This window comes from Drosophila arizonae, chromosome 4 (assembly GCF_054131065.1).
Source record: "Drosophila arizonae isolate 15081-1271.41 chromosome 4, UAZ_ARI_1.0, whole genome shotgun sequence".
NCBI classification, from domain to species: domain Eukaryota; kingdom Metazoa; phylum Arthropoda; class Insecta; order Diptera; family Drosophilidae; genus Drosophila; species Drosophila arizonae.
This window is the reverse complement of record NC_142924.1, coordinates 20,796,280-20,816,071: the sequence shown is the minus strand read 5'-3', so window position 1 is coordinate 20,816,071 and position 19,792 is coordinate 20,796,280. Positions and strand designations below refer to the sequence as shown.

The 19,792-nt window shown below is 36.6% G+C and overlaps 1 protein-coding gene and 1 long non-coding RNA gene across 2 annotated transcripts; both read left to right on the top strand.

The window, feature by feature from the left end:
• Positions 1 to 284: 284 nt before the first annotated feature.
• LOC149269382 (uncharacterized) lies at positions 285 to 3,249 on the top strand. The gene is made up of 3 exons (XR_016269698.1): positions 285 to 1,294; positions 1,358 to 1,462; positions 1,521 to 3,249. It is a non-coding gene; the product is annotated as an uncharacterized LOC149269382 (long non-coding RNA).
• Positions 3,250 to 14,614: 11,365 nt separating this feature from the next.
• LOC108612671 (uncharacterized) lies at positions 14,615 to 16,120 on the top strand. The gene has a single exon (XM_018005626.2). It carries the CDS (start codon positions 14,908 to 14,910, stop codon positions 15,961 to 15,963), a length of 1,056 nt encoding a protein of 351 aa, XP_017861115.1. The 5' UTR covers positions 14,615 to 14,907; the 3' UTR covers positions 15,964 to 16,120.
• The last annotated feature ends 3,672 nt before the right edge of the window (positions 16,121 to 19,792 follow it).

Genomic DNA, 19,792 nt, shown 5'->3' with positions numbered 1-19,792 from the left:
TCGAAAAAAATTAAAAACTTGAAGTTTTTTATGAATTGCAATAAAATTATTTATATAACAGAAATTAAAAGCCATGTATTTTAATAATTACATTTTTTTTTTTTAATTTAATTTAAGAACACATCTTAATTTAAGTACAACGAAATGAAATTCAACTGGCTTCACACTTCAGACAATATAATCATAATTGGTTATTTCGAAAAGGCTGACATATTAATTAACAATAAAATGTGATATTTTGTATACGTCTGTAACAAGTTTTACAGATTTCGTTTATAATTCGCATTGGCTGTCAGATGGAAAAATGGAAAAACTGTATGTGTATTTTCATATATTGCGTAATGTCTCGAATTGCTGATTTAACTGCCGATTGAAATCGTTGTAAAAAATTTAAAATTCTGCTCGGCTAGTTGTAAACCTGAAACGCAGCCTGACCCCAAAATCCACTCGCACTTGTGAATTTTCACACGCAAGCAAACAAACCAGGCAGGATGTATGTGGGTATGCGTGTGAGCATGTGTGTGTCTGTGTGTGTGTGAGAATTTGAAGGATAAATAAACAGACACGTGGCACACGTGAAAAATACACGCAACGCAAATGGACGAAAACCTTTTGAATGATAAGTATGTAACTAAAAAACCTGCTCGAATTAGGAATCGAAAAAGGGCGAAGGGACCAGGAGCAGTACAGGAAATAAAATGAAATAAAAAGAAATAAAAAGCAAAATAGAAAAATGTACAAAAATCGAATTTCAAATATCAGAGAGAGAAACAAAATTTAAATATGCGAATACGAAAGGGATAAGCGCAACGTTTTTATGCAAAATAGGAAGAAAATAAAAAAAAGAAGCATTTTTGCGCAAAGGGCTTATAGCGGATTTATTTTTGGCAACACGGTAACACAGCCCTCGCCCATTCAGAGCCAATCCCTCCACAATCCGAGCGCAGGAAACACAGACCAGAAAACAAACACAAATACACGCAATCCAAATATTAACGTGCAGACTCTCAAACAGCAGATACAAATTCCAAATACGAAATTCTGCGAAATAGAACGTTTGCCGGAGTGGGAGGCGGACACGGAGGCGGGGGCGGTGGCAAAAGCTAGATGTGGGTAGTTTATGCTGAGAAGAAGGATGCGAGGCACAGCATAAGCTCAGACCTGCATGGCATATATATTTTGAAAATCAAATGCGGTGCATGGTCCTAAGCTGACATCGAAATGGGAAAGCCAACAGGATTTCGATCGGGCATCTGAATAGTTATTGAACGGCTAGCCCTTTCTCGAGTATATGGTCAGTATGAATATACATATATGTATATAGGCTTACAAATATTTCCCATCTTTCATCTTATAGACAGCTAATATTTCTTAGTAAAAGAATTATAGATTGCTTAAGCAGAAATCAAGCCTGGAACGTGACAAACATTATAAAACATGGCATGAATCCAGATAAGTCTATGTAAAAGTTTGTTGAACAAGTTTTAAGCAATCCATTAAAATTTGATAACATGTTTCAGCTGGACAGTTAAGTAAATGGTCAGCATTCAAAGTACCTACAAAACATTCATGTCGGAGAATCAGCTTAGAGATTTGTAAATTTCGTCTAACCCCTTGTAGCTAACTGGGGAGCTACTTAGCGAGTGGGATTTTCTTTTTGTTTGCGGGTGGATGGACGCAGAACTGTTTTGTGATTTTGACTGTGATGTTGATGAAGTGCCAAGCAAAAACAGGAAGTAGAGGAACGAGTGAACGAAGTAAGCGAATGTATGAGTGAGTGAATGACTGAGCGAGTGAGTGATGTGGCTGATGGATGGATGGATGGATGGGCGGATGGTTGGTTGGATGGTACTAAAGGCTCTACTCTCAAGAGCCAAGAGCTTATTGGGCCAAACAAATATAGGTGCTGCATGCCATATACCCCGAGCCCTAGAGCAAGACCGTTATTCGATAAGTGTGCGGCGGGCCTCACAAAAATTACACGCACACTTGCCCGTTTTGCTTCACATGAAGTTGATGGATGACCCCGGCAACGCGACGGTTGGGTCAACTGCTGCCGCTGACCACCATAGCTGGCGCAGTTCCCGTTTTGACCAGAAAAAAGCAAAGAGACGAGTGAGGGCAGTTCCGTGATACTATGCACTTGATAAATGGCGACCATAATGAATGGCTGTCCTCTGGCATCTACACTCGAAATATAGCCAAAAGATTAAAGTACATGAATATGAGAAGGAATATTGAATAATCTTTATATAATTTCCATTTCGTTCTTGCCAGGGCGATAAACAAAGTGCGTTGCACCAGCTTTTAGTTGCATGTGAAACAAAACATTTAAGTAGATAAATTTTTTGAAAAAAAAGAACACTATTATATCATGTGAACAAGTGAAATGATTTGGTGGGAACAGTATGCCTTATAAAGCGACCCCATCGAACGAGTACCCTCTGCTGCAACTGCTTCGGGTATAGGGAGAGGGTCGGGCATCTAGCATTGACTTGCAGTGTAGCCAATGAATCGAATTCATTTACATTTCATATTTATCTGACGGTGAAGTGAGCACAAATGCAACATAATCGTAATTACTTAATGCGCTCAACAATGTTTTGCCACTAAATTTCAGCTGAAATGCATCGTTAAATGCAACAGACGCTGCAGTCAGTGCTGCAGTTGATGCTGAAGCTGAAGCTGGAGCATCGCCAGCAATCAGCAACCCCGGCAACCCCTGCTACCCCAGTTGGAGCATAGGCAATGATTAGGCTCTAAGTGAAAACATGTGGAGCGCAGATCTGTGGCTGTGGCACATGAAACATATGAAGCATTCGCATGACTCATAAGGCCGCCAGATGGTGCAGCACGCATCATCGCCAGACTTGCGGAACAAGGGGCTGGGGATGGAGGGATGACGATGAGGATGAGGATGGCGATGAGTATGGGGTCTCTCACATGCACATGCCGCCTTAATGGAGTGCACAGGTTATTCAATTTACATGCGAATCTGTTTTCAGTTCATGTTTTATGGCAAACACTAAATCGTAAATCAAGCATATTTCTTTTTGAAAACTCTTCAAAATCCTTTGTAGCTATTTCTAAAGGGGAGCATAAATATACTATTATCGTTTTTCAGATAATAAAACACAACTCCAGAAATGCGCAGGCTGTAGAGATGAGATTTTTTGAACTGCAGCGGAATCTTGTGGACTTGAATAAATAATAAATAAATAAATAAATTAATAAGTACACGCTCAGACATTAGTTAAAATTAACTGAATATAAAATACCATTAAACAAAATTTTTTTTTTTTTTTTTATATTGTATTAATAAATCTACAAAAATATTTAGAAGTATAAAAAATTTGTATCTTTTAATATAATATACATAAATATTTTTACGTAAATTATATAATTTAAATAAGCAATAGATAAATTGTGCCTTACCTTAAAAGTCGTATGTGTAGCAACAGTTATTAATATAAAATGTTAATACACAACATATACATACGTATATATAAATATATAACTGAAAAGACAGAAAAAGTGTATAAGTAAATTAATAGAGGGCACTAAATCTAGATAATTTAATTGTTTAGCATTAAAGAAATGTAATTAAAAAGTGGCATTTGCCATTCTCTTGAGCTTTAAATTTATTCCCTTAAATACAAAATATAAAATTTAGACATCATATTGTTTTTCCATAATAAACATATTAAGCTATGTACATAATAATATAAATATATATATACGCTTATCTCATAAATTTCAAAACTCTAAAATGTGTAAATAATGCCCATCCTTTCTCCTAGAAACTTATCCAATTTTTTTCACGCACAATGGCCACAAACAAATTTTGGAAATTTATTCATGAAAGTTGGTAGAAATATATAATTTGTATTTAGAATAGCTTCGTTAGGCCATAATGTGGAGCATTAGCAGTGCTCTAGCTGTGGGTATGGGTGTGTATGTGAGTGGGCGTGTGTGGGTGTGGATGGCTAAAGAAGCCAAATAGGCCATTAAAGCCAAATATTAACGCTACTGTATCTCTATGCAACTAAAACTTGCGCATGTTGATATTTAGCGGAATTATATATATGTGTAGATATAATTTGTATATATATATATATATATTTATATATATATGTATATGCGTACAGACCTCACCAAATTATGCAAATACGAGCCATTAGAGCGCCGCTCTTTATATGCAAATTAAATGCCGTGGAAATTTATACATTTTGCGAGAATAATTAGGTTCGTGTGTGAAGTGGCCACAATTAAGTGACCAGAAATGACGGCTACAAACGAAATCTATAATTAAAGTCAAATAGACTTTGTAAAAGCCACTAACAGACGACAGCAAATGAAATTAAATTACATCCAATGAGTGAATTGAATAACTTTTTTCTAGTATGCCCTGTGTCCAGTGCATAGGCGTATAAGCTGGATAAAAAACTCGAACATAAATATATATTTTGTAATTCTAGTATATATTTAAGACTTCATTTCGTATGCCATATACAATTTACAGGGTATCTCTTGGTGATTCATTGCTTAGCTGGAACATTGTTATTTATTTAATTGTACTAATGCTGCTTATGCGAGGCACGTTCGAGGCGTGGTCATGGGAACGGGCTGATATGGCCACTACTTATGTCCGCATATACCCACTTCAAATACTATTTGAATACTCAACCTCTCCCAAAAAATGGAGAAGAAACACACACACACACAAAACGAATGTCCATTGCGACGTGTTAATTATATTTTTGACAAATTAATTTGATATTCGAATGGCAATGTGCACGTCATTCAAATTTGAATTGAATATAAAAAGAAAACAAAATTCAGTTTAGACAATTATACAAACATCAGCTGAGCATACATGCGATTATATGCATGCATATTCATTTATTTTGTAATTATATTTGTTTCATAAACATATCAATCAATTGTATTTTATTACTTGTTTGAATAGTTGAACAGATATTAAAATGATTTTTTATTATTTTTAATTTTTTCTCATTGTAAAACACAATTAATTAAATTACCACAAATGAAGAGTTTTGAAGTATGATGATTTAACAAATATATATATATATATATATATATATATATATATATATATTTACATATAGTCTCATAATAAATGTTATAAACTATATGATATATATCTTCTACAGTATTATTTTCAAAACCTATGAATGTTTTTCATACAACCTTGTGCGAATATTATGCAGGGGGTAGCTCAAAGGGGTTGCTATTTAAAAGGTAGCTATTTTCCTATACTATGGACCTCTTATCCTCGGGCTGTTCCAACAAATATCAGCCTCGATCATATTGGCCTATGGGCCATTCTGATGCTCATGGTTCCAGTGAACAAGTAAACTATCCCTGAACGCTGATTATCCAATAAGTTCAGTATGACCTTGAATATTCAAAGCAAGCTCTGGTCACATCGAGATAAAATTTAATGATTATGAATTTTTACTTTTGAAAACATAAAAAATAAATTATTATCAATTCAAATTAATGGCCTTTTGAATAGGCTGCACTTTGAGTGGTTGTATTATTATTATTATTCGCTTATTTTCTGACACTGCATAAAATCTCGAATCTGTTCGTATCTCATTAGCATATACTTAGCTAGCTAATATTTGCACTTGATTGTTTTTTATTTGTATGTAGAGTTGGAGATTTCTTAAATTGCTTTACTTTCAGCGAACAATTCTTGCTTCCCGGTTCGCTTTCCCCACTTCCTGCTCGGCACATAATACATAACATATATAAATCGAAAATATGAGAAGTGCTCGTTGGCTGAGCCCAGAGGAATTCGTTGTTAAGCAGCGACCAGTATGCTGTGTTTCCCTTGTTTTCCCACATGCTGGATCAAGTGGACGAGGGGAGCAAAACAATGCAACTGGGAGCTGGGAGCTGGGAGGGGAGCAGCAGCAGAGGGTCGAACGGGAACAAGCAAATGGTGTAGCTGTTGTTATTATTGTGCGGATTAGTGTAGCGGGGTTTCGCCGGGCAATGCAATAAATTAAAATAATGTTTGCTCATTTAAAACTTAGGGGCTGGCTGCCGCTTTAGAGAGCTGCTATGCCGGTGCTAGTAGGTACGCTGGCTAGAGAGAGGGTGGCTAGGGGCAACGCATTGCCATAGTAGAACAGGGACAAGTGTTTACTTGTGCGCCGTTAATTTGTTTTTACGACACTTGTTGGTGTTTATTATTTCTGTTTGCAGCTCCCGCGCTGTCGGTTAGTCATGGAGCCGAAATGAACGATGGAATGGGGGGATAACAACCGCAGCAGCAGCAGAAGCAGCTATGCTCTATACTCCCAGGAGGCCATTGGCGGCGGGAGCTTAAGTAGTAGTAGGAACAACAGACAATTAGATAATAACAAATTTCAGCTCCATTGTTGACACTCTAGAAATGTGAAAATACCCCAAATGGAACCAGTACACAGATAAAAACCTCAAGTGGGAACGAACCACATACAAATAAATGTATATACATATATAAGAAATATATAGACCCCTTTATATAGAGCCTTCTCCTTGCAAGTTAACTCTGCCGCAGATTAACTCGTCATGAATCTTAATTAGCAAAAAGAAAAAAAAAAATGAAGTGAAGAGGGACTGTTGCTGGCTGACGTGGTGAATTGGTTGATGGACAAGCAACACACAGACTCATTACGCAAAACCTAGAGATCCGATTCCATACCCAAGCCCGAAAACCCATGCTCAAACCCTATCCCATATAACATACGAGGAAAAAAAAAACGAAATAAGAATGATGGTACCAGAAGAAGAAGAAGAAAAAGATTGTTTTGAGAACAACAACAATGACAACTTGAAATAATAATGCAAAGCATAGCCAAAGAAGTGAGAGAGTGAGAGAGCGAGAGAAAAAGAGAGCAAGCGCGATGAAAACAAAGACCAAACATTTAAAGACCAAACTGTGTACAAACAAGGGCATCCAGTTTTTTCTTCGGATTTATTTTTTTTTTTATTTTTATTTATTTTTTTTTTTTTTTTGGTTTGGTTTGTGTTTTTTTCTAGCCCAACCTTTTTTAAAATCAAAACAAACGAGCGTGGAATGAAAGAATGAACGCTAAACGTAAACAACCCAACACACACCCCGTCGAGCCAAACAACTGTATCTGAATCTAAAGCCAAAGCCAAAGCCAAAGCTGACGCTGAAGCTGAAGCTGTTGCTGTGTATCTGTATCTGAAAGCTGAATCCAAGTCCACAACTCGCCAGCGGGAGTAGGTGTAACTCCGGTAGTGGCCTGGCCTGGCCTGGCCCAGCCGCAAATGAGCCCCAAGCAAGGCGAGCAGGAGAACCAGTTCAGCCAGTTGTCTGCTGCCCCGTTGCCATTGTCCGGTTGCCCGATTGCCGGCTGCCTTGTTATTTTTTTTATTTATTCTCTGCTTCGTTTTTGTTTTTGTTTTTGCATTTTCATAATAATAATAATAACAATAATAGTAATAAAAGAGAGCTTAAAGATCAACATGTGGCGATATCGTCGCACAAAATACGTGTATTCCACGGGCGCAGTGTCCTCACCTAAAAGTCATCAACAACAACAACGACAACAACAAAGTTGCAGCGCAACAGCCACAACAACAACGTCACACAGCCTCCACCTGGTAGCCTGACATAAAAAGTCAACCCATAATTCATTAGCCTAAAGATACAAACTAATAGTATAAATATATATGTATACATCGATAAGTATAAATAAATAAATACATATATTTCTTCAACAATCTATAAGAAAACTCGTAAGCAGGAAATAATGACTAGTGTAATACTAATTAATAGCTTTGCTTAACATAAATGATAGTTAAACTAGGATTAGTGAAGCTAAAAATTACTAGATTATATCCAAGATTTGCAGACAAAACAAGTACAATAGACTCGACTAGAAGATACCCTGAACTCAAGTACCGAGTTGGTTCAATGATCCTGTATATTTATTTATATATTAATAGCGAATAATTAGGAACAACAACTAGGAGAAGTTAATTGCTAAAACACTTTCTGTCCTTTGACTTTCCCAATTAATTAAAATAATATTCCCAAGGCCTCTTAATATGAAGAGAATAAATTAAAAGTTAAAAAAATATATAAAATTATTTAACACTTTACAACAAAAATATCGGCAATCAATGCACAACGAACTTAATTCCGACATATATATTGTATATATTTTATTTCGAACAGTGTAAAATTTAATACGAAATATAAATATAATAATACAGCCACATTTCAATAACTAAAATGGCACAATAAATTAAAGTTGTAAGCTTAACTGCGATTGTGACTAATCAGAAATATCAGCAGTGTCAATAGCAAGATAAATACATATATACATATATAGATAAGGTGCATACATACACATATATTGTTGGCCGACAGAAACTGGAAAATTGTCAAGCCCCATGACCTCAGTTCGGTTAGCAACAATAATGTGGAAGACGAGGCGAACGCAATTGCGAAGCCCTATATGATGATAGAATTCAATGGGGCAGGGAAATAAGCGAAAGCCGAAATGAAAATATTTCATCAAATGAAAGTTAATCATAGAAACGCATTCAGTAGATTTTACTGCGAAGCCCCGCAATGCCATCAAAATAAGTAAAGCAAAAGACATCATGACGCCCACATCTTGTTCGCCTCTCTGCCTCTGCCTCGGCCTCTGCCTTTGCTCTCTGCTTCGCCTCTCTGCTTTTCGTTTCATTGTGTTCTTTAAACAATTTAACAAATGCCACAAACGTCAATTGGAAGGCGTTCGAGGCACGTTCGTTAATTAAATTAATTGTGGCGTCTTTTGTCGATGTTGATGTCGCCCCTTATGCTACTTATGACCAAGCCAGACCAGAGCCGAACAGACCCAACCCAGGCCGACCCGGCCATAAGGCAAATGCCGGCATATGTAGAGAACTGACCTACAAGCCGGGCCCCTCTGTCCGCGCTCTCACATGTCGCATGCCAATGCACTTCCACGTCTTTCAGCATTTCGTACCCCTATACCTAAATGACAGACCAGTAACTGTCACCGTCATTCGTTGATTTGCTCTAATGTCTGCCATAAAAAACATAATAGGAGAACATGTCTAGCTAACGAATAGCTGAAAATTAAATACACTACATTCGTGTATTGGGAGTATATTGGATTATTGCATTATTTATATTAAATTAAATTAACTAATACAGTCGTGTCTCGACAATTCGATATGGAAATGGGATCAGTTTTTTTCGATTTACCCAAAATATAAATTATCGAGAAGGAATTTAATCGAGGGGTTAGAACTTTTTTCGATTTATCGCGATATTTTATATAGCAGGGTGCAAATTATCGAGACTCGACTCTAATAGGGATACGAATTTATTCGAATTTTATTTGTATATTTTTTGTAATTTAATTGATATAACAAAAATTATATTATATTTTTCTATATATCTGATATAAATGCTAAAAGAAATTTTCTTTACTCAAGCTAGGAGGATTTTGTATATGTAAAGCATTAAAATAAATATTTCATATTTTTTCCCATTTATAAAAAACTTTTAATAGGGGTAAAAATATGTACAAATTTTATTTTATTTTTAAATATATTTTATAATTTAGTGTATATTATTATTTAAATCGATTTTTAATTGTCGATGTGATGTAAAAACTATTGTATAAATATAGTGATGTAAAGATGTAGAAAATGAAATTGACTATGTTATACAATATATCCCGTTTAGGGTTATATATACTTGATACAACAACTGCTTCTGCCTGTAACATATATTATAAAAAAAAAATAAATAAATAAATAAATAAATACACTCTCAATTCCGATTTGCAATAAATTCAGGATATAGGAAAGTTTGATTCAGTTCACATGGCGCACATTCTAGTTGAGAATTCGCGTAAGCTCCTTTTGGGTAGGCGCCTCGCTGACAGGTTCTATGTTGAGAGCTGATGTTGATGTTGATGGCGATGTCGATGGCAGCATAAATTAGGCACAAACTAATTAAATGCGTTTCAATTGAAGTTGCAACTGACAGCAGCAACAGCAACAGCAGCCACAGCAACGTCAGCCGCAACGAGCTAATGAGCAGAATGCTTGCATGTGTTTGTATCTTGCAGATACACGTACTCAATTCGTAGTTGCATGTATCTGTGGCTTACAGCTTACAGACCCACGTACTCACTCGCCAAGTTGGTGGCGTAAACACGTTCGTGTTCTCGATGCTCTGGCAGCGTCTATAAATTGCAATTCGCCAAACTCTTTAGCTACGTTCTCTTTCTTTTTTATGCTTTTCCCCCATCGATTAGCTTATGTTATTCGCAAGCATAAGACTTTAAGAAAATTGACCGGAAAATAAATGTAAAGTTAAAGAGGTTTATTTTGTGATAGTCATTGGCAAAAATTTCTGTTATTTGTTAAACGCAAACGAAAGTTTTCCCTTATAATACTTTTCTTTATAATACTGCATATTGGATTTTATATAATATTAAGATAAAGTTTGTGGTTTAAATTATGTCTGATATTAGAGCTATTTTTATTGTAATGCTTAAATTTATAATCGATTTATTGTTTATTACTCATGTTCATCACTGTTAATACAGCACACAATGCTATTAGGAAACAAATACACTTATAGATACAACTCTTGAGCTGAAGGCTTTTGCCGCCATAGACATAATGATAAGCCTTTTAATTTTATTATTCATAAGTTAGCTCTCAAATAAATAAATAATTAAATTGATTGATTCCTTTTTTTTTATTCAATATTAATAATTAAACAATTTTTGTTTTAGTAATAAAGTATTATTTTTGGAGACTTATTATTTATGTTTTTATTATATTATTATATCTTCTTTAAATTTGCATCTTTCTTTTTTTGTGTTTTTTTTTTTTTAATATTAATTTATGTGAATATTTATTTGTGTTTTACTATTATTTCTTATTATTTTAGTTTTCACTCTGTAGACCCATTGTTAATGTTTACTGGGCTACGCGTTCCGCTAGCAACGAATTTGTAAATTTAGTTTGCTGATTGTCAATTTTCCAAATGACTTTTTCATTGCCTACTTTTCACTTGCAAAACTTTTCCGCTTTTGGCAACAATTAAAAGCGCTGACTCAGCAGCAGCAGCGGCAGCAGCAACGGCTGCCGTCGCAGTTGGCCCGTTCCAAAACGGTTGGCAACAGCAGCAAATCAAATATGGCCAAAAACGGAAAGTCAGCCAAATGTCTCAGCCAGGCGGCACTTGAGGGCCAACAAACTTTTACCCCAGAGCCGCCAAGTCTGCCAAGTGTCTAAAGCTGTTATTATTGTCATCATCATCATCATTATCATCATCGCCATCATAATCATTGTTATTGTTGTTGCCTGCTCTTGGATCATAATGACACACATATGAGTACTGCAGCGAGTAGAGACATAATTACCGCGCTGAACCGAACCCAAGCGACCAAAAATGATCTCTCGACTGACAGCTGACGGAGTAGCTAGCTGCTAGCTGGTAGCTGTTAGCTGTTAGCCAGAGCCGTTGACTGATTTATGAAAGACACTTTTGCAAGTCGCCCAACTTGATTTTTTATTTTTTACTTTTTTTGAGAAACCGTTACGGCTCTGCGCTCCAACAAGTGTCTGTCTCTCAATCTGTCTCTCCATTTCCATCACCATCTGCTTCTCTGTCTGACAGTCTCTGTCTCTGTCTCTGTATATATAAATAAAAACATATATTTATATATATATTTGTATATGTATATATGTGTGTATCTATCAATCTTTCTATCTATCCATCTATCTATTTGTCAGCACATTCACCGAATCTTTTGTCTGAATACCCTTTATTTCAAACAGCCAGCAAGGTAGATTAAAATTAGTTCTTATCAATTCAAATTGAAGAAGCCAATCAGAAAGTTTTCTTTAGAATTTATGCTTCGATACCTCAAACGTGATTTCTGAAACATAATTAAGTTTAACGAAAAATTTAAATATGTAGACAACAAACAACTTTGTTTAGCATTTATTACATTTCGGTATTTTGTTATAAACATGGGATTAATTTATAAACGAGCAACATCTTTGTATTGTATTTACTATGCAAGATTTTGATTTCGGCAGAGTATTTGCAGTGCGGCTTTATGCATAGTTAGTTGAGGTATTCTCAATTTTGGTCTATTACGAATTGAAGTGTTTTGTTGTCTCTGAGCTGTTGTTGTTTGTTGCCAAGCACCCAAATGGCTCAGTTTTCTGTTTCTGTTTCTGTTTGTGGCTGTCTTCTTCTCCGTCTATGTCTACGTCTACGTCTACGTCCACGTCTCGCCTGGCCTGCTGACCTGGCCTGAACTGAACTGAACTGGGCTTTTACGTCTGGCCAGACCCGTCGTCTCTTTGGCTGGCTGCTTGTTTTCTGTTTGGCAATCACGATCGTTAGATCTCAGCTTTCAAAGAGTCGTGGCCCAGTTGCTGGCTGCCGGCTTTCCGCGCGAGTCTAAACTTAATTGTCAGCCTAATGGTAATGTCTGTCTTTCTGTCGCTGCCACGAATCAGCTGATCTGCCGCTGCGGCTGTTTGCCTGCCTTGATGACTGTTGCCTGATAATGATGAGTAAGCGCTTTTAATGCCTGGATGCAAAAAGAAATGCTTAGAACACCGCATCCGTACTCCACATGGATTCATGTGGCGTTTCACTAGCAAAGCGTATAATTATATTTGTAAGCAGAACGGCCATCAAGTCCAACTATATTTAAATAAAAAGCAGCTGTGCTGTGCACATATACGTATACACTCTAATATGAATATAAATGAAAGACTATTAATTATATACAATAAAAATATCTATAATTACCTATAATTTAACTTATTTGTATTTTTGCTTCACTTGTATAAATATTCCGTTTTACGTATAATTAAACGTATTATTTTCTCCTAAACATTATTTATTATTTAATTTTCAAACATTACCGACGGACTAGGCTTGCTTCCAAGATTAATCAAAACTAATTGAGTTTGCTTTCAAGACTGATGAAGACTGATCAAACTTACTCCTGAGAGCGATCAAACTTGTTCTTGAGCCTGATCTAATTTGCTCTTAAGACTGATAAAGCTTGCTGCTGAGATTGATCAAACGTTCTCAGAAGACTGATCAAACTTGATCTCGAGACTCTTCAGCTTGCTCTTGTCACTGCTCGAACGATATATGAAGCCTGATCAAACTGATCAGCTGAGACTGATCAAACTTACTCCTAAGACTGATCTAGCTTGCTTCCGAGACTTTTCATACTTACTCCCGAGACTGATCAAACTGGCTCTGAATGATACCTGATACTGATCAAACTTGCTCTCTGAGCTGATTAAACTTCCTGTCAAGTCTAATCAAGCCTTTTTATACCCTGAACCCATTGAAAATGGGAAATCAGGGTATAATGGTTTTGTGAAAAAGTATGTAACGGGCAGAAGGAGGCGTGGCAGACCCCACAAAGTATATATATTCTTGATCAGCGTGACGAGCTGAGTCGATATAGCCCTGTCCGTCTGTCCGTCCGTCCGTCCGTCCGTCCGTATGAGTGCGTCGATCTCAGAAGTTATAAGAGTTAGAGAGCTGAAATTTGGCATGCATACTCGTGTGTACCATACGCAGTACGAGTTTGCTTTATTTTTTCGATAAATCGTCCGATAACTTTTTTATCGAGAATAATCGAAAAATTGATTTTGTTTTTTTAGCCTAATTTGAGCATTTTTAGACCTGGAGTCTTCAAATTTGTGTTGTATATAAAGTTAATCGATACAAAGATTTTGTAATTTACAGATTTTGGATACCACGCCCCATTCGCCCCCAATTTGTAAAAAACGCATTTCAAATACTAGAGACTTGTGCTTTGGAATGTACACACATATTTATCATATGATTACACTCTGAAAGTTTCATGAAGATCGTATGTCTACAAAAGAAATTATTCGACAAATAAATTCTCATAATATTGCCCACACAGCAGCGCAGCCCAAGCGCAGTCGCTGCTTACTGCGCAGTTAGCAGAGCGCAGGCTTATGCGTGCGTGTTAATGCATGTGTATGTATGTGTGCATAAAAGAAGTGCAGAATGATTAGAATATCAGCTTTGAGGGTTCAGGGTATCTCCTAGTCGAGCAGTCTCGACTGGAGCCTTCTTACTTGTTAAGATTTCTATTAACACTATCAATGTTGATCAAGACTGATCAATGCTGCTCACATGGCTGATCGAAGTTCCTTTTCAAATCTGATCAGGCCCGCTCATAACATTGATCAGACTTGCTCTCAAGACTCATTAATAGGCTCATCAATGCTAATGATGCATTTTATCATAATCAATACTGACTCACATCAAATAGTTAATTACCTAAATCAAGTTAGATAATTAAATGAAAAAAAATAAAAATAAAATAAAAATAAAAATGTTGTAATATTGTATTAAAGTTGCCTCAAAAATGAGAAGAATAAATTGATTTTGTGGAACATTTTTTTGCTGTACTACTTTTTTTTAAGTTTTACCAGAAACTTATGAATAACACCCATTTAATAAATATTTGAGTGTTTGCATTTTCCTTCAAAAGTTTAGCAGATATTTTTACTGTTAACAAAACTACTTTCTGGTTTGAGTTATGTTTATAGAACACTGCCTGATTTTAATTTCATAGATCATTTTACCCCTTTCAGCAGAGACAACTGTCAGGACTGAGTATTTATTTTCGTTTTTAACAAATCTCAATAATTTAAATTTAGTTCAAACCTCTGGAAACTCTGTTCAAAAAAAAAAAAAAACAAAACAAAAAAACAAAAAAAATTAAAAAATCCATAGTGTTTTTTGCTTTTTTTTTAATTCGTATAGGAAATTGTTTAGCAAATATAAACTTAAATAGGATGCATTCACGCGGTTCTTACTCACGGTCTGCGGACTCGAGACTATCCGGCGACTTTGAAGATCCTCGTAAGCGTGGCATCTTGCGGAATACGAGCTGCCACTCCTATCGGCAGCAGCTGCAGAGCAGCCAGCATGCCAACATGCTACAGGGCCTGATGCTACTGACGGGCATGGCCACATTGGTGTTGGTGCTCTGGCTGCAGAGCATGGAAACCACATCGGATGATCAACTTAGCCTGCAATCGTGCATATACAGCTCACTGAATGCCCTCTGGCTGGGCGTATCGGGCATCCTAGGTCTGGACACCGTAGCGAAAAGTGCTCACATCCAGTACCCGGATCCAGATTCGCCACGAGCCTTCCACTGCAATCAGAAACTGGACACGATGCGCATATTCCGTCAGATCAGCAAACAGGTGATCAACCAGGAGCAGGCACTAGCGCGACTAGAACGCGCCGCCAAGAGCAACAGACCATTGCGATCGGTGGCTCTGCTTGGTCCACCGGGCGTGGGCAAAACACTGACCGCAATGGTATTGCGCCAACAGTTTCCCTGGCCGGAGAACGTGCACAGCTACTCATGGAGCACCTATGTCCCGGACGCCGCCCACAAGTTCAATGTGGTACGCAACTTTGTGGAGCAGCTGTCCAGCTGTGGCCAAAATCTGCTGATTATCGACAATCTGTCGCCCTGTGACTACAGCTTTGTGCCCATCTACAACAAGCTGCTGCTGGAGCGCGAGGGCGACTCCTACAAGGCGGCCAATCAAAGTGTGCTGGTGATTTACATATTCAACCTGGAGATGCAATACTATTGGCAGCAGTACGAGCTGCTGCAGCAGCTGCCCATGGAAACGACCATCATTAACTATCGCTCGTTCGGACGAGCCGAAGTGTTGGAATGTCTGGAGAACGAGTTGCACTTGGAGCAGCGTACGCTGGACTTGCAAACAATCTCCCACATCATTGAGGAGGTGATGCTCGATGTCGAGGACGCGGGCTGCAAGCGCATACGTCCACTCCTGATACAGCACGGTCTCTCGGATCCACATTGAGTCAAGTTATCGTCGTTGTTAATCCATTCCAAGTTTTCGTCTACATCATTTGTCTAAAATTTTAACGTAGTCAACTTGTCCAAATTTTACCGTAATAATAATACTAGTGTACTTCACCGGAGGCCAATAAAACAATAATGAAACTGTCTTGCTCTAAGATCTATGATGTTTATATTTATATAACACACATGTATGTATGTATATAGCTTGGAATCGAGAGGACAGATCTTTGGTTTCCACTTCAGTCTGAGTACAATAAAATCTTAAAAGTGAATGTCGTAATTGCTATAAGCGAGGTCAATTTATTAAGAAAACAATTCTTCATATGTTGCTCGTGCTGTAAACGTTTAGAAATTTGAAGGGTTTTCTTGATTATGATTATGATTAGAGCTGCAAAAAAAAAAAAAAAATTTAATACCAAATCGGTAAATTTATATGCTGAAATTATATTATTTTTAATTTAAGGTAAAATGCCATAAGAAATTAATTATATATCACCAGCTGCGCTCTATATGATTTGGCATTCAGTTAAATAACTCAAGTTAAAATAAAGAACTCAAACAGAAAATTTAAATGTATGAACTAGACTTGAAAAATGTTTTGTGTGTGGTAGATCTTTAGAGAAAAGTGAACGATGCATGCTTTGCCCTAATGAAGTTTGTACTTGCTTCTTATTATTCCAGTCTGGCCTCTGGTATCGTTCATGGCATATCTTGAGTGAAGTGCGACGAAGAGGTGACTCAAGTGGCCAGCATTGAAGTGCGACCCATGCAAACGACAAGAGTAGATTCTGAGACGAGGGCTTGCAAAGCGAGAGACAGAATGAGTGAGAGGGAGACAGAGAGAGAGAAGCGCGCTCGCGCTTACATTACGCACTGCGTTAAGTACTGACTGCTTAGAAATATTTGTCTATCACTCGAAATTCGGAGGTTGCTTCATCATCATCATCATCATCATCGTCGTCGTCGTTGTCAGCACATCATAACTTCAAGTATAGAAAAGTGCCTTGATTTTGTTTCTGCCTTCGCCAACGTTTCGCTACAATGGAATATTTTCTGAAGAGCTACAACCAAAAGTGAGACATCGTAAGACATCATGATAAGCACGATGTGTGTGAGGAGCCTCCTCTCCTGCTGCTACGCACGAGATTATGTGTATATAACACCTATAACAGGCTTTCACTGTCAGGAACTTGGCAACAAGCTTCCGTTAAGTGCGACAACAGAAAAAGTTTGCAATTAAGCTAATTTGAATTGTAGGTTAAGCTCACAGAATGAAGCACTTAAGTACTTTAAAATTTCCTTTCATGATTTTAATTGAATACAATTTTTTATATACATCAAACTAAAATTATATATATTATTTTTTCCTTTTTTTTTTTTTTAATTAGCAAAAAGTTGATTAAAGGAAAAAGTTCAGAATATAATTTTAATATATTTCTCTTTATATTATTTTAATTATTTATTATTTAATTCCAATAATTAATATATATTAATATAGGTTGTTCAATCTAAATAAAATAATATTTAATTTAATTTTAAATTTTGCAAAAAGTTTATATAAAATTCCATTGTATTCAAATAAATTAAAAAATAACTAAATTAACATAGTATAGCATATAAATTCATTTAAATTGAACTGAATGGCATTGAAAATAAAATTTACATTTCATTAATTTAGAGACTTGAATCGAATCCAACTAAACAGGTTGAATATGATATTAGGAGTGAACTTTCAACAGAATCTAAATTGATTTGCAATTAGTTTTGCAAAGGAAATTGAACTTATTTTGAGAATTTTTTTTTTCACAACTGCAAGCAAATTAAAATTTAATGCAATTAATACAACATGAGATGGAGATTGAATCAATTTAAATACAAATTTATATATGCTAGCAGCGACAGAAGCAGAGACTGAAGCGACAGCGACAGAGACAGAGACAGCAGCGATCTCTTTCATTCAGACAAGCGAATTGCAGGTGAGGGTATCAAAGCAGATGAAGCTTTTTTAAAGGTTCTGTCAAAAGTAATAGAACACAGTAAATAAAAATAATATTTTAAATATGTAAATATATAAATTCGAGTATCAAATTCTTACATTACATTCAGCACAAATACATATAGTTATACCCCTTTTTTATGACAGCAATTTTATAATATTTGTTTACCACAGTTAATGTTATGAAATTTATGAATATAAATGTACTTTTATACCTTTTATTTTATTTTTTTATTGTTTTATTTTTTATTTTTTTGAATAATTTATTTAAGTTAGTTTCAATAATGCTATGCAATTTATGAGTTTATTTTATTTTTATCACTAGCTGAAGAATTGTATAAACTCTTGATTACTGGCATCATAAAGGTGCTTATAATATTTATGGTATAAAAGCAAGTGGAAGGCCAAGAAACGATTCAACGATTAAATACTCTCTTCTTATCAGATTTATACCTTGCATTTTGTATTATTTTATTATTTACAAGTATTTTATATTATTTCAGTTTAAAATTAGTGCCCAAATACTGAAATCCCAACATAAAATTAAGACAAACACTGCGCTCACATCGCAAATATATATTATTATTAATAAATAAGCTAAGCAGCTCCAGTTTCGTATATGCTCAACAGCAACCAAACATTGCTGCTACACATAAAGTAAAATCATCAAGAGCTGAGAATATCATAAAGTCTTTATTGCCTTCATCTTGCGATATATTTCATAGGCGGCACAGCTGAGAGTATCTTGAAGTCGATTATCTTTGAGCTATTCGCGGATAGTGCGTTCGCCTGTGATACGGCAAAGCGTAAAGAGCCAACAACCGCATCGAGGACAGGCCGCGTGGCCGCGCGGCTGCCAGTTGCCAATTGGCAATTGGCAATCGCCGATTGCGGATTGCAATGCGATGCAATGCAAAGCGTAAAACGCAGCCAGCGGCGTTTGTAGTTCATGAACGGCCAGCGAACTCAACGCGACTTGATAATAAGATACACATACAATATATGAGAAAAAAAAAAATAAAAAACAACACAAAAAGTAGACAAAAAACGAATACGAAAACGAATATCTGTAGCTGTGGGCGAGCGACAGAGGCGCGGGCTAAGGCTGGGTCTGGGGCTTGGACTGGAGCTGTGGCTGGGGCTGGGGCTGTGGCTGCGGCTGGGGGACTGTAGGCATGGCAACGGCTTGCACCATGCACCGGTAACTTTTCTCTGTGTTTTCTGTTTTAGTTTTTCAGTTTTTTAGTTTTGTATAGCTTTTTGTTTGCTGCCTGCTGAAATTGAGTCGTTCGGCCGGTCACGTAAGCACCGCACCGATTCCAATAGCGATTTGGCCAGCTTTGTTTTTGGGCTGTCGCCGTTTGCTGGCCCCGGGTTGCATAAGCCCCACGAATTTGATTTTGGCAACGCGGAAGATACCAAGCCACAGGGATGGATATGCTCGTATGTGGCTGAAGCCAAGCATCTAAACGATTTCGCCCGAAAACCATTTTGAAGTCAAACAATTGCAATCGCTACTTGCATCTCGTTTGATCGCTTCTAAGCATCAAATGGAAACGGAAATCGAAATGGAAATGAAAATGAAAATGCGGACTGTATGCGGAAACTCATGCCTAGATCAAATCAGTTGTCAATTAACGGCAACTAATATAGACAAGTGAATAAACCTTCATATTGAAAGAGAAATTACCAGAAATCATGACTATCAAAACTATCACAGGTAATGATATAAATATTATATGATAGCAATTAGAATTAAAAGCCAAAGCAGACTATAAAATTATTTTAGATCAGCTAGCCTTGCACGGTTAAGCCTTGCACGGTTAAGCCT

Excerpts from the sequence above, each read along its gene's own strand:
- LOC108612671 (XM_018005626.2), top strand. The coding sequence starts at position 14,908 with ATGCATTCACGCGGTTCTTACTCACGGTCTGCGGACTCGAGACTATCC.